This window comes from Salarias fasciatus, chromosome 19 (assembly GCF_902148845.1).
Source record: "Salarias fasciatus chromosome 19, fSalaFa1.1, whole genome shotgun sequence".
NCBI classification, from domain to species: Eukaryota; Metazoa; Chordata; class Actinopteri; order Blenniiformes; family Blenniidae; genus Salarias; species Salarias fasciatus.
The window spans coordinates 24,553,308-24,568,277 of record NC_043763.1 but is presented as its reverse complement, the minus strand read 5'-3'; the positions used below and the strand labels follow the sequence as shown (position 1 = coordinate 24,568,277).

The window sequence follows — 14,970 nt, the reverse complement described above, 5'->3', positions numbered from 1 at the left end:
ATGATATTCACTGTTATTTCATTGGTAGCTGGATTTCACAGTTGCACTGTTGCTCTCTGGGCTTCGAGCATCGTTTCTCTCTGTTGTTCATTTCTGCAACAGTAACTACTGTTACTAAAACAAGACGACTCCTGGTGGACAAAGCAGGAACAGCAGGCACTGGAATTCCAGCACCTTCTTTCCACAGGCCGTCATTTATCCTCTCATTCCTGTAGTGAAATGGAAATACTTTATTTCCTTTCTAACACCTCCTGACGAGTCAAACATTGTTTCGAGATCATGTTTTACTCTCTGCTCTCATTCGGTCGAAGAAAACATTTTCATTCTCTGCATGTAATTGAGTCCTGAGCGCAGGCTGCGTGAAGACGGGCGTGTGAATGGAGAGGCTCTTGAGTCGGCTCTCCAGTCTGCTGCTCTACATAATGGAGCGCTGGTGGGCGAACGCGCTGGCAGCGGCCATCGTCAGCTGACAGCAGTCTAATCACAGAGCAGATGATTCACATCAGAACGTAGCCGAGCCCGTCCGCCGTCCTGCGTCAGCCGGCGTGTAACAGCTGCGGCGTGAGCGTGGAAACTGGCGGGAACGTCTGCGACTCCCACTGAGGACAGTGGGAGAGACGGTGGAGAGACGGCCTTTCTGAGGGCGAACCGTGGAAAGGTGTGTATGCGTGGCGAGTGTGTGGTACCTGCGCGTGTCGTCGCCCTCCACCTCCAGGTCCAGGTGCTTCAGCAGCCCGTTGATTTCCTCCACCACCTGCTTGCGGTAGTTCCTGATGGCCGTGTTCCCCGAGACGTCCAGGGCGTCCAGCTCCACCTGCATCTCCGTCAGGATGCGCGACAGGTGGGCGCAGCTGTCCCGGCCGCTCAGGCCCATCAGCAGCGCCACCAGCTGGCTGCGCGCCACGCTCACCTTCACCATCACCTGGTTGATGCGGTGCACGGCCTCGTGCGTGTCGCCGACAGCGGCAGGGACAGCGTCTGCTGCGGCGTGCGGCCCTCCAGCACGTCCTGCACGGCGCACAGGCGCGTCAGCGCCCGGTAGCGCGCCTTGCGCAGCGGCACGCGGCCCTCCGTCTTCACCTGGGTGAGCTTGAGCACCAGCTCCTGCAGGGCGTCCACCAGCTCGTCGCTGATCTCGGCGGCGCCGCCGGAGCGCTGCGGCGCCACCACGCGCTCGTCCACCACCGCCGCGCCTCGTCGCTCAGCTGCTCGATGGCCCGGCGGGACGGGTGCGAGGCGTTCTCCTCCAGGTAGCGCAGCAGGCCCTCCACCTCCTGCGCCGCCCTCTTGCGCGCCCCCTGCAGCTCCGGCTTGCCCTCCGTGTCCACCTGGTCCACCTCCAGCAGCAGCCGCGTCAGCTCGCGCTCCAGCCGCTTGTAGTCGCGGTCGTGCTGCAGCCCGCTGAAGGTGCACACCTGCGGCCCCAGCGACGCCACCCCCTTCTGCACCTCGTACAGCCGCATCATGGCCGGGTGCTGCTGGTTGTACAGCTGCTGCGGCTGCTCCATCGGGTGGTGGTGGTGCTGCTGCTGCTGCTGGGACCGCCATGGTCCATCCTCTTCCCACCATCAAAGGGCTTCCCAAACAGGCTGCACAGGAAGAAGAGAGGGAACATATCATAGATGCTCAGAACTGATCGCTAGTCTGAAAATAAACTGAGAGTGAAGCTAGCAACCAGCTAAATGAGCACAATGGATAAAATAATCCTGAACTCCCCACCATGTAGTGGTTCGCTGTCGTTTAACAGTCACTCTGTCCAAAAACCCCCTTTATGGTTTGTGTCGATAGATTATCTCAGCTGTTCTGTTGCTGCTTCATTTTCTCATTCATGAGTTCTGAAGTCTTTGTTTTGAGGAAAAACAGGTTATAGAGCATCTTCCTTCTACTGACTGATGTAACTTTAGCAGGATGGAGTAAGTGAATTAGTCCTCAGACTGACCCACTTTGTGCTAACAGTTAATGCTAACACTGTACAGATATTTGATTGTTAATAAGACCTACTAAAATACAGAGAAAACTTCAAAGTAAAGCTGATGCCACTTCTGGAAGTTACTCGTTATCTTGAGCCTCGTCAGAGAGAACACCGTTGTTTTGGTGTTTCGGGGTCAGAATGGGTGACCCCTCTCTTTTGTTCATATTTGCACAGCCTGCTCCGGCTGACGGGACCTCAGCTAATATCTGGACTCCTGCCAGAGCTGCAAAGACAAAGTGTGTAACCTCAGCCAAGTACCACACACACACACACACACACACACACACACACCACCACACACACCACACACAGCCCTGTTCTCACATGGCACTTCATGTTTAAATAATATGTGCAAACAAAACGTGCTTCTGCACACAAACACACAATGGTGGAGCAACAACAACCAACCTTTTCAGGTCGATACGGAGGCGGTGATGATGCACGGTGACCGACTTCCGCCGGTTCTCCAACACAAACGGGACTAACTGTTGCTCCTGCAGCCGGAAATCCAGCCTGGAGGCTGAAGGGCCATCAAACCAGATAATAACCCAGCTCCACGATGGTCCAGCACCATCACCGCATGTGACAGTTTGTTCGGGATTCATGAGGCAGCAGGAATCCGGTGGACAGGACTTTAGTGCAATAGTAACAGAGCTGCTCTTCGCCGGAGGCTTCAGGTCTCGCTAACTGATCTCATGGAGGATAAACGGAACGAGCAAACTGATTAAGTTTATGGGAAAAGGCAAAACTTCTGCTGCATTTTGGGGGTTTGGTTTATTGGAGGTGTTTAATAACAAACCATCTAAATACAGTGAAAGCTGGCTGAGAGTTTTCCTCGCCACAGCTCGGCTAAAGACGCACATTCACGCCAGAGTCTGTCCTTTCAGTCCAGCATGAGAAGCAACGGGGTTAACCTACATTTGGTCTCGGCGAGAAACCCAACAGCCGGCCCGGACGCGGTTCTGATCCACGTCAGAACCAATCAGACGGCGAGCGGAGCGGCGGCGGGACGAGGAAACCGTTCAGGGGAGACTCTGCTCCGGCGGCGGCGCAGCAGCGTCAGCACTCAGGGAGAATCAGCTAAGAGGCCTCTCAGCTGGATTAATATCGCAGCTCTCTCTCCGAAGGGCTCAAACGATTAAATCAGGGTTTTTTTTTCTTCTGCCAAACAAACCAAAGCTCTGCTGAGTCCAGCTCCGACGGAGCAGGAAACTGACCGCCTGTTTCTTACGTTTTACATCCCGAGAGGGAATTTCAGATTTACTGGTCAACACACTGAAAGATGTCTTCTCAGAAAACTAAATTAGAAAACACAGAACACCCACAGAAATGCACAGTTTCAGATATTTTAATTAGATTTTATATACGAGCCTTTTCAGTCACCCAAGGTCACTGTTCACATTAAAATGTTACTGTTAGAAGTTTGTAACATTAAAAAAATCTAATCCCAGAATATTGGATGTTTTTTTACAATTAGTTTAATGTTTTTCAGACTTCTTGTGTTTTCTTTATTTAATTAATATTTTCTGTCCTTGATGTTTTGCGTTCCTTTCTTTTTCTCTCCAGTCTGCTCGGCTTTACTTCATTCTTGTGTATCTCTGCTCATTTCTTCCCTCCTCGCTGTCCCGAAGCGTCTCTCTCTGTCACATTTGCTTCTTTGAGGTCCACAAGTGTCTCTTTGCATCGCTGCAGTGTTGAAGCGTCTCTCTTTTCACTGGCTCGTGTTTCTCTCGGTGGTCTTCGAACATCTTTTCACGTCGATTTGCCATCTTTATACGTCTCTTCCAGATCATGGTTTGTCTCTTTGTGGTAATCATACGTCTCCTGCAGGTCTCTGCACATCTCTCAGAGGACGCCACGTGTCTGTTAGAGGCAGTAAAACGTGTCTTTGCTGTCATCGTGCGTCTCCTGGATCGCCATGCATGTCTTAAAGGTCATTGTGCTTTTCTGGCAGGTCTTCAAATGTCTCTTTGTGGTCTTCATACCTCTCTTAGCGGTCGTACATCTCTGCGGTGATCACATATCTGTTTTGGTCTTTGTGTCTCTTTGCAGTCACTCTGTGCATCTTTGCAGCCATCAACAACCTCTTTCTCTGCCTCGCGTCTTTTCAGATGTTTTTCAGTTGTTCTATCGTTCTTATCGATAAGAACTTCCCTGACAGTCTTTCTTTCCCCCCGTCAGATTCACGCCGACGGCGTCCCTGCAGACTTTACCGCTGCCGATGAGATGAAACGTCATCGGGACGCTTCAAACCAAATCTGATTTGTCTGTGACTGGAATCCGTCCCGCTGATTTACCCTCTCTCATTCATTTGAAATATGATCTGAGGCTAAGCTGCCTCTCCGCCCTCTGACCTTTTTCTATAATCTGTGCATGATCACAGTGAAAACTTCATGCTTAGAACAAAGTAAACAGAAAAAGCAGCGAGGTTCTGGAGGGCGCCGGGTGAACGATGGCACAGGATGTGGATAATGAGGTGGAGGCTGCGTCACAAGACTAAGCTGCTGTCATCATCAAACATGGTTTAGGCTGCAAATATCCGCTGCAGCAGGGTAGTTATTGAGTCTTCATCCAGTGTTTAGCGATGGAGCATCAAATTCAAACAGGATCCTGATTATCGGTTTTCACTGAAATACTGTCCTTACTTAGGTGAGACTGTTTGAGTTTCTCCAGAGAGACGAGTTCAGCTAATGTACTGTGTTAAAACAATAATGTGGAGATGTCACGATAATTTAAAATCCATCCAGGTACGTCAGAACTGCCATTACTAACACTCTCCGTACTCGGCTGCATGTTTATCTTCAGATCTTGTGTTAAATTTGTTTGTACTGAACAAAGCCTGGATGCTTTGCTACAGATGCTATTTTCACATTCCAGGTTTTTGTGTGAACTACTGATGCTGCTAGAGTGGGATTATCACACTGGTCGTAAACGCTGTCTCAGTTTATGGCAGCTTGTGGGTAAACAAAGGAATCCAATCTGAAGTGCGTCTCTTAATTTGCTGATTGTCACTTAAAAAACACTTTATCTGATATAAAGTGTAAAACTGATCAAAGTGACATTTATCATTGCTACAAAGTAGAATGTTGAAAGTCTTCCTGGACTTTCTGTTAAAGATGGTTTCACGCTGCAGAGTCCTGTGAAACATCACTATCAGACATACTACTGCTTCAAGGAAAAGTGGAGATGGCCAAATGTGGTCTCATAAAGGGTTAAAGTAAGCGATTCATTTGAATAGTGGAGGATTTGTTTTAGCTCCAGCGGGCGGTCTGATTGTCACTAATAAGTTGTGTTGCCACAGTACGACGTCTTTGTGAAGCACGGCGTCAATAACAATTATGAGACAGGCAGCAGGATTACGCAGCAGCGTTCCCTCAAGTACTTTTTATGTAGAGGACGACAGGCCGGGCAGTTCCAGAACAGTGGATGAGCGCACGCTGGGCCACACGCTCGCAAAGCTCAGTATTATTAGGATAATCTCAGCAAAATCCACTCCGGCCTGGCAGACACCTTCTCCCTGCGTCCCAATCAAGACAGGCCAGGAAAAAAAAAAAAAAAAAAAAAAAGCAGCTGCAGCCTGAATGTGGTGGGTTTTAAAGCTTCTCCTCCCGAAAGTCACACAGGAGGAGACGGCCTTTAGCTCTGTGGTGTGTGTGGTGTGTGTGTGTGTGGTGTGTGTGTGTGTGTGTGTGTGTGTGTTGTGTGTGTGTGTGTGTGTGTGGTGTGGGTGTGTGTGGGTGTGTGTGTGTGTGTGTGTGTGTGGGTGTCAGAATCCAGCCATCTCATGAATTGTGATGACTGGATATAAATCACCACTAACCAGATTTCAGAATGAGTGCATGAATGAATGAATGAGTGAATGAAGGTGACTGGGAGCTTTGCTCAGAGCTTCCAGATGGAATATTCTTATATAACAGTTTTCCTGAGAGGCCAAAGTGTGTGTGAGCTCTTAGTTCACTGAGCTCCTCCAGCACTAACAGGACAATGACAGGAAGCCACCAGTAGGTGGCAGCACTGCGAAGGATACTAGAACCTTCACCCACTTCACCAATGTACGGTATTAATCTGAGTATTATGAGAACACGTGCCTTCATTTGTAATGTGTTATAGTATTTACTGAAACCATGTTTCAGACCTGTCGCTCCTCTTTTAACCAGCTCCATCCCTGCATCCACAGCTAGCACCAGGAAACCAGCACATCAGTGGATCACCATGAGGAGAACCAGCACATCAGTGGATCACCATGAGGAGAACCAGCACATCAGCGGATCACCATGAGGAGAACCAGCACATCAGTGGATCACCATGAGGAGAACCAGCACATCAGTGGATCACCATGAGGAGAACCGGCACATCAGTGGATCACCATGAGGAGAACCAGCACATCAGCGGATCACCATGAGGAGAACCAGCACACCTGTCAGTTCCTTCCCTATTTCAGTTGCTCATATGACAGAAGGATTTAGGAACCCAGTGTCCTCCCGGTGTGATTTCCGTGTCTGGCTGCAGGTACCGAGCAGCCACCAGCCTCTCCTCCAGACCTCCACCCAGCTCCTGCACGCCTCCCCAGCTGCTGCTGCTCGGCTTGGCGCATTATACCGCCACCAGAAAACCCTGAAGACCAGCATGCAGACCCCCAGAACCCGCACCTGCAGCACCGCCACCCCCTCCTCCTCCTCCATCACCTCCATCCGAGCTGTCAGCTGCTGCAGTCCACCCCCCTCACGCACGCACACACACACACGCACACGCCTCCATCCACCGCGCTGGGAAGCCTCACCTCTTCAACACGCCGAACACATTCGCGCACATTTCCGCGGGTGTTTGTTTCCATCAGCCGGAGGCAGACAGATGCGTGCAGCCGTGCGGGGTGGAGGAGGGGTGGAGGAGGTGTGGATGGAGCTCCGGTCAGCCTCACACTGACGGACGGACCGACTGCGGTGGATCGGGCTGCTGCCTCAGCCTGTCGCCCCTCCCACAGCCCACTCCGAGGGGCTCCCCTCCGCTCCGCTCCGCCGAGCTTCGAACCGACGACTCACGATAAAAATACCCCCATCGCCGGCCTTTATGTAATATCTGGGAGCGGGCTGGAGCGGTGGCTGGGGCGGCGGGAGGCAGCGGGAGCTGGCCGGGTTCTCCTCTTCGCGTTCCGCCTTTGTGTACGTCTCTGTGTCGGTGTATGATCACCTGACTCTAACCCCACCTCGGCCCCCACAGCCCCGCCGCCTTCAGCCCCGGATAAAGCCGCGAACGGGACGCTCACACGGGCGGCGGCAGTCTTACCTGCAGAGCCAGCGGACAGCCATCTGGACGGTTGCGGGAAAACTCGGAGCTCCTCCGGGTAAAGCTCCACATTAGCCCACCTAAGCTCTACCTTCTAGTTACTTCCACCTAACACGGAGTTCAACTTTCTGCCGTTCCATCCATTTAAGAAGCTTGTTTTGCTATTTACTTACCGTTTACGAAAATAAACGCAATAAGACGGTTATTTATGCTATTCTAGATTATTTAACACCCGCAGCGAACTGAAAAGATGAGTTATATCTCGAGTGAGCGCTTTTACGAGTAGTAACCGAGGGTTAGTTTTGGTTGTCCAACATTCGAGGCGTTCCATTTTCTTGTCGTGCTGTCCCGTTCGGTCGCAGTGAGATGGGCGGGGAAGACAAACTGGACGAATACAGAATTTTATCCTCATGATTTAAAAAAAAAGTTCATGCTTTTGAAAGATACATTTGTAGCTGCATTTTTCCAATAATATACCAACAAAGCCAAAACAGATACAGAATACCAAAATGCAGGGATTATTAAAAATCCTTAAATTGCAATTTCACGGTGCCGAGAAAAGATAAAGTAGTTATTAGTGCTAGAATAGATTATCTGGATTTTTGCAATCTCTTACTGAGACTAGTTTAATATTCCCTGGTATTTCTTCGTTGGTGATTCCTGTCCGAGATGCGCCGGTGACATTTTCGAGCGCACCTTTGCCCCTTGCTGTGCTCACGTGATCAAACGGCCTGTTTGACAAGCAGAAACATGCGCGCTGCGATGGTTTCTCAACGTTAAAAAACCGCGTCGTTGACGTGGTTTTTAGCGTGACTTTGTTTGTTTAAAATGATTATTCTCTCACAGACGCTCCGCGTGGTGGCGGCGAGGTGAGAGGATGAGCGCCGCCGGACGGTTAACGTGGAGGAGCGCCGGTGTTTTCACCTTCAGGAGACTCTGCAGCTCCGAACAGAGCCAAGCCCCGGCGCAGCGGGACAGTCCGCCCAAAGTGAGTGAACTCACGCCGCCTGTCCGCAGCTCTGCTGTCTCCTGTGTGGCCGATTTCTGCTCCCTGTGCAGAATTCCAACACATTTCCCCAAATGTTGCTCTCTGCTGTGCACTGAATAGCCTTTCATTTGGAGCAGCTGGAGCTGCTCTTGTGTTTTATGCATCCTGATGCACTCATCCGAAATTTCAGATTTTATGATATTCAAATTCAGAAAATAATGGCAAATATAGTATTTTCCTATTACAACAAAATGCACATGGCATGAAACTAACAAATTCATTCATTATGTCGTTTTCATGGACAGTAAATACAGACTGACTGAAATACCTTTTACAGTGTTTCCATGCACTTTGCATTTGCAAATTCAAAATTACTGTTTTAAAAATGAAATGAAATGTAATTTCTTGCATTTAATTTACAAAAATGTGTTTTAACTAACATGAATTTGTAGGCTGACAAATATATCAAAGCACAATGCATTAGGTGTGTGTTTTATGTAAATAAGTTTGTAAATGTAGCTGTAAACTAAAGTAAACTGAAGTGTGGCGGTTTGCATTTCTACAAGCTTTTGTTTTTTTAAATAACCATAACAGATTTAGTTGATCAATAGAGCACACACTTGACTTAAAGTTCTCTTTAAAGTCTTAATAACATATTCAGAAAAGTCTGTAGTTTCTGTTTGAGTAGTTTAAATGTTCAAAGTGGACCTTAACGCTGTTATCCGTGAAGGTTTTTGTTGTTTTTGAAGGACTTCGGTGTATTATGATCCTGAGTTTTGCTGTTTTTACCTTTCCGCGCTCTCCGACTGCGTTTATTCTCCTCATGGTGAAGTTTGTTCTCAGCTGATAAGAAAACGTGTTAATCAGTCAGTCACGTGACCTCCAGACTGATCTGACCAGAGGAAAAAATCATCTGACAACAATATGAATGAAGCAGGAAGTGATTTCAACCTGGAATCATGAATTCAACAGGGATAAAGAATAACCTGGAATCAAATTCTGTTAGATGTGCACGTTCTAGAAAAATACAGAAATTGTGATCAGCAATTAATAACAATTACAAAAATGGAAGAAAACGACAAAGAATTATCAGTGTGATATGAAATCCTCCATGAAATTATTGTCAGAGTAAATTAGTCTGATTAAAAAAATAACATATTTGTAAAAATTAACCCTGAACTATTATTTCATTTAATGAAAATATTACTCAGAATCAGCTTTAATGGCCAAGTCTGTGCAACACAAGCAAGGAATTTGACTCCGGCTTTTGTTCAGTCTCTACATGAAGAGAAAAAGATAAAAACAAACAGCAAACAGGAGAGAAGAGAAGAGGGGGACGTACTGGAAATTATATTAGAGAATGATAATATAAATAAAAATAAACATTCTGAAAAGCAGGAAGTCCCAGTATTTACAATTGTATGAACATTTGTAAAGAAAAGGGAAGAATGGGAGAGAACATTATATCCAATAGCATCTGTAGCACAGTGCTGTGCAGCAGCAGGGGTCCTGGTAGTGCAGTACGGTAAGTGATTACTTTTGACAGTGATCCTGAGACTCTGTTTGCTGAGAGGTCATCAGGGTCATGTGCCTGGGGAAGAACCGCTCTGTGGCTGCTGGTTTTCACTTGCAGTGCTCTGTAACGCCTACCGGACGGGAGGAGTTGTAAGAGTGTGTGTTCAGGGGGTGTGAGGGGTGTGTGGAGACGACCCTGGACAGGTACAGGTCTGGGATGGAGGGCAGGGCGGCTCCTGTTATTCCCTCTGCAGACCTGATTGTCCTGTTTGGGGGCCGATCCAAACCCGACAGTGATGGAGCTGCTCGGGGCTCCATGATGGCCGCGGATTCAAAGGATTAGCTGAAAAGAAAGTTGAAAGAAGTCGATGAAAACTCATTTTATCCCTTAATAATATTAGATGGATTCTGTTCATTTTCTCATTTCTTGATTTTTTTACAGTAGTTTTAATTTCTGACAAACAAATCGAACTTGTAAACGTATGCAGCTAATTTGTACATACAAAAGAAAAAATGATTTAAAAAAAAGTTAATACAAATCAAAGAAAACAAAAGAAAACATCAACATAGTTCGAAAAAAAGGAGTAGGAGGAAGTAAAGACTTTTTTTTAAAACGATTCCTACCCCTTTTTAAGTTTTAAAGTCATACTTCAAGGAACATCCTGTAATATGATGGCACAATATGACCAAATATAATATGCATAAACCGTGCAGATATCCTTATAAATACACAAACTATGCCCCCACATACCACAGAGTCATCCCCATAAATATATACTATACAATAACATAAGTACAGTATAACAACAATATATCACTTTACACCACATGCATAACACTAAACACTCCCCCCCCCAATCATCCACAGTTACTGGCTTCCTCTTCCATATACTTACTATGAAATATTTCTTTGTACCTTTTTTTAAACAAATTCATGTTGCTACTTTATTTTATTTCTGTCTCCAGATTGTTCCACAGAGCCGCCCCACAGCTTGACATGCACATACTTTTCAGAGTAGTTTCGAACCTTAGGTTTTTATAGTTCAGGTCTCCTCTGAGATTATATCCACCCTCCCTTTCTCCAAACATACTCTGTATATTATTTGGCAGTAGATTGTTTCTTGCTTTATACATTACTTGTGCTGTTTTGAATTTGACCAAATCCATGAATTTCAACAAGTGTGATTTTAATGAATAGTGGGTTAGTGTGGTCCTGTGTATCCTGCATTGTTTATTATCCTTATTGCTCTTTCCTGTATGGTGCATATCGGCTGTAGAGTGGCTCTGTAGCCGTTTCCCCAGACCTCAACACAATAAGACAGATAAGGTAAAAAAAAGTGCGCAATATAAGGTGTGCAGTGACTTAATGTCCAGGATATGTTTAGTTTTCCACAGTACTGATGTGCATTTTGCCAGTTTTGCTCGTATGTAGCTCACATGAGGCTTCCAGCAGATTTTGTTGTCCAGTATCACTCCAAGAAATTTAATTTCACTTACTCTCTCTATTTTGTTATCATCTATTATGAGTTCTACGATACAATCCATTCTATGTCTCCCAAACAGCATGATCTTTGTTTTACTTAGATTTAATGATAATTTGTTTTTATCAAACCATAGTTTTAATTTATTCATGTCTGTTGTGATGGTCTCCAAAATCTGCTGCAAATTCTCACCGGAACAAAAGATATTTGTGTCGTCCGCAAACAGAATAAATTTCAATAATTTAGATACACTACATATGTCATTAATATACAATATAAATAACTTTGGTCCTAATACTGACCCCTGCGGTACCCCACATGTAATATTCATCAGTTTTGATTTATGATTCCCCATCTGTACAAACTGTTGCCTGTTTCTTAAGTAACTTGAAAGCCAACTCAACCCAACTCCCCTAATACCGTAGTTATCTAATTTCTTTATTAATATATCATGATCTATGGTATCAAATGCTTTCTTTAAATCCACAAATAATTGACACTCAATCACACGAAACATGTCAGCGGGATGAAAACCATCTGTGGTGTAAACGGTTTCATAAACTTTTATCAAACTGTGAAAGTAAATTTGAAGAATTGAAAGATTTTTCAAAAGGTGACTTTTTCAAGAAGTTTTTCATTTTGTTTTATTTCAAAATGTAAAAGTTAAATTCCTCAATATGTAAATTTAAAGCCCAGAAACGGATTTTCCTGTTTAAATTTGGGACTTAACCATTGTTAAGATGCATTAGAGTTAGAAGAAAAAAAGATATTTTCCTGAGCAGTTTAGTTCATGTTCATTTAATGTTCTTTAAGCTGAAACATTTGTAATAATCCCCAACGTGTTTCTCTCCAGAGATCCGCCGTCAGACCAGCAGCCAGCACCACCCACGACTGGATCGGGCCGCCCAACCCGCTGTCCAACCTGCGTCCCATCGTCTACCGCGTCCCCGAGGACGAGTCGGAGCTGGAGAGACGCCTGAGACGCCTGAGGCAGGAGACGGAGGACTGGAACCACCAGTTCTGGACCAAGCAGAACATCAGCTTCAGCAAGGTGCAGTCCTGCTTCATGTCTGTCCCCCCGTCTGTCCCCCCGTCTGTCCCCCCGTCTGTCCCCCCGTCTGTCCCCCCGTCTGTCCCCCCATCTGTAATTAAGCATCACGGTACAGAAGTATTTTCTAATAAAATGAGACAAATTCTAGCTGGAGCTACAAGATATAGGGTTAAAATAGAGTTAAAATAATGTGACACAAAACACACACACACACACACACACACACACACACACACACACACACACACACACACACACACACACACACACACACACACACACTCACTCTTTGAGGGGACCTGAGCTTGTGTGCAGGTGTGTAATACCTCCGTTTGACCAGCAGATGGCAGGTTTTCTGCTTCCTCTTGTTTTACTTATTTAAACTGATTAAAAAGTCTTGATTGAAGCTGATCCTGTTTTTTTTTTCAGGCTCAAACTGAACAATGTGGTCACGTCTGAGTGTTGCCAAAATGTATTTTCTGTTCTTGTATTCAATTCTTGAAAACGAAAACTAAAAAAAAACGATGCCTTTGTTACTCACCTACTTTACGCATCATTATTTTCCTGGATTTGAATTGAACACAGTGTTTCTATATATTTTTTTTTAATTTATTGCAGGAAAAAGAAGCTTTCATCCTTTCCCAGTTGAAGTCCAAAGGTTTGACGCTGCTTGACGACAACGGTGAGGAGAAACAGGCTCTTCTACTAATGTTTATCAGCTTTTTAACAATTTGTATTGGAAAAAAAAAACATTTTTATCTTGAGTAAAATCCCATTAAAGATTTGTCTCAACTCCTCAATCACTTTAAGATATTAATTGGAGAAGAAATCATAAATTAAATCAGAATTTTAAATGACTCAAGACTTGAATTTGTTTCTTCGTCACTATTTTCAATACGTCGACTTTTCATCTTTTTAATAATGTAGATGTTTCTGTGTATTCTCATTCGTTCTGTTGGAGCAGAGGCTGGATCTGTTGATATAACCATAAATTCTACAAGTGTAACGCAGCTTTTATTTCTTTGAGTTCACACATCCTGACTCGTCATCGAACAGCGAGAGGTCGTAGAAAAAGTGTTAAAATCTTCATCTGGTAAAAAGACTGAACGCATCACAGTGATGCCGCCTCCTCATGAACACGGCTCAAAAGTATGCAGATGATCCGTCTTGCTGTTTGGGAGAATTCATGATTACGGACCGCCTCAGAAAGTAAAACTGCTTTAATTATTAAAAATAGTGTTAAGTAATGATTCTGTATGACCACCAGATGGCGCCACTGCACCACAGTCTGAGGACACTGGAACATTCTAAAAGAGTGTAAAGCTGTGGTTTCATTCAGTCTGTTCTCCCGGCTCTCGGGTCAACGTTTGCCTTCACTTCACACTTTCAGGCTTTTGCGTCCATCGGTGGCTGAAACTGAACATTTCAGAGGGAAGCGGCTCACTTCAGTCTGCACTGTTCCAGAGATGCTTTCTGCTGCCACACATAACAACACACTGACGGGCTCCACAATACTGTTTCTTAGTACAATTAGCATTTCAAATGAGTTTAGGGAGTTCTTATCACATGATGTCCCAAAATGCCTGGATCCACTCAGTGTCTTTTTATATCTTCCAAACGCGTCTCATTATGCTTGGAATTATTCACATCTGTTTATTTACGGCTCATTTTCTCCTTTAATGTATGAGTTCTGCTCAGTAAACCTCTGATGTGAGCAGGAAAACAGTGGAAATGAGAGTGTGTGTTCCCTCAGGGCGCCGGCGGCACCTGAGCAGCGAGGAGATGGCCGTGTTTTACAAAAGCTTCCTGGACAGAAACCGAACGCGCCACGCCAGCTACAACAAGTGAGTGTTTCCTGACCGGGCCGGGCGGATGAGGGGGTTTCTGGGTGGTTTAGGGTTGATTTAAGTGGTTTCCTGGTAGGTTTGGGGTAGTTTGTGGGAGTTTCATGTGGTTTCTTGGTAGTTCAGGTGATATTGGGTATTTCTGGGTGGCTGGGGATCATTGTTTAGGATTGTTTTGGGTAGTTTTGGATGATCAGGTGGTTCACAGTGGTTTGGGAAGTAAGAGGTTTTGGTCTCAGGTGATTTTGGGCAGTTAGTTGGTTTCCTCTGATTAGCGGGAATCCGGCTCCAGGCGCTGGTCTGTTCTCGTCTCTGGAACCAGTGAAACTCTCTCAGCGTCGCTCTGCTTCTTTCCAGGGAATGGTACCGACGGAACTTCAGCATCACCTTGCTCATGGCCCGAGTCGCCCTGAACAGCATGTGGAAGAGTGTCAGTGACAGAACCAGCAGCAAGAGGAGCAACACTCCACCCCCCTGAAAATAAAGCCAGTTCCCAAAGCCCCCCCCCCCCCCCCCCCCATGAGGAACTCCAGTGGGACCAGCTCAGACTCAGCTGGTCCTCGGTCCGGAGCTGGAGTCAGAATCTAGACCCTCTCTGAGAGACACGGCTCTTTAAAACTCATCATACCGGTCCGACCCGTTCTGGATCAAACCGGACTGTTCATGACCTCTGAACTGAAATGAGTTTGACTCTCCTGATTTCAGAGGAAATGAGTTCTCTTATTAAAGTACAAAAGTGTTTTTATGTCTGTGTATCAGCACCTATAAATGTCTGTATCCACAAAAACATCTGCGTACAGGACCTTATTCATCAGGATGAAGTATTTTGAGGATCA

General features: G+C 45.8%; 2 protein-coding genes across 2 annotated transcripts in view; one reads left to right on the top strand and one right to left on the bottom strand.

The window, feature by feature from the left end:
* Positions 1-7,497, bottom strand: part of bag5 (BCL2 associated athanogene 5) — a 15,619-nt gene extending 8,122 nt beyond the window's left edge. The window contains 4 exon segments of the mRNA XM_030117077.1: positions 595-957; positions 960-1,190; positions 1,193-1,589; positions 7,256-7,497. Of these exon segments, the coding sequence (XP_029972937.1) occupies positions 595-957; positions 960-1,190; positions 1,193-1,508 (910 nt within the window). The 5' untranslated portion in view covers positions 1,509-1,589; positions 7,256-7,497.
* Positions 7,165-14,970, top strand: coa8 (cytochrome c oxidase assembly factor 8). The gene is made up of 6 exons (XM_030117076.1): positions 7,165-7,313; positions 8,102-8,243; positions 12,093-12,290; positions 12,909-12,972; positions 14,044-14,134; positions 14,492-14,970. The coding sequence occupies exons 2-6, from the start codon at positions 8,133-8,135 to the stop codon at positions 14,610-14,612; spliced, it is 585 nt and encodes a 194-aa protein (XP_029972936.1). The 5' UTR covers positions 7,165-7,313; positions 8,102-8,132; the 3' UTR covers positions 14,613-14,970.

Coding starts and splice junctions, on each gene's coding strand:
- coa8 (XM_030117076.1), top strand. CDS start 8,133: ATGAGCGCCGCCGGACGGTTAACGTGGAGGAGCGCCGGTGTTTTCACC. Junction 8,244..12,092: donor AGCGGGACAGTCCGCCCAAA/GTGAGTGAACTC, acceptor GTTTCTCTCCAG/AGATCCGCCGTCAGACCAGC. Junction 14,135..14,491: donor CGCCACGCCAGCTACAACAA/GTGAGTGTTTCC, acceptor GCTTCTTTCCAG/GGAATGGTACCGACGGAACT.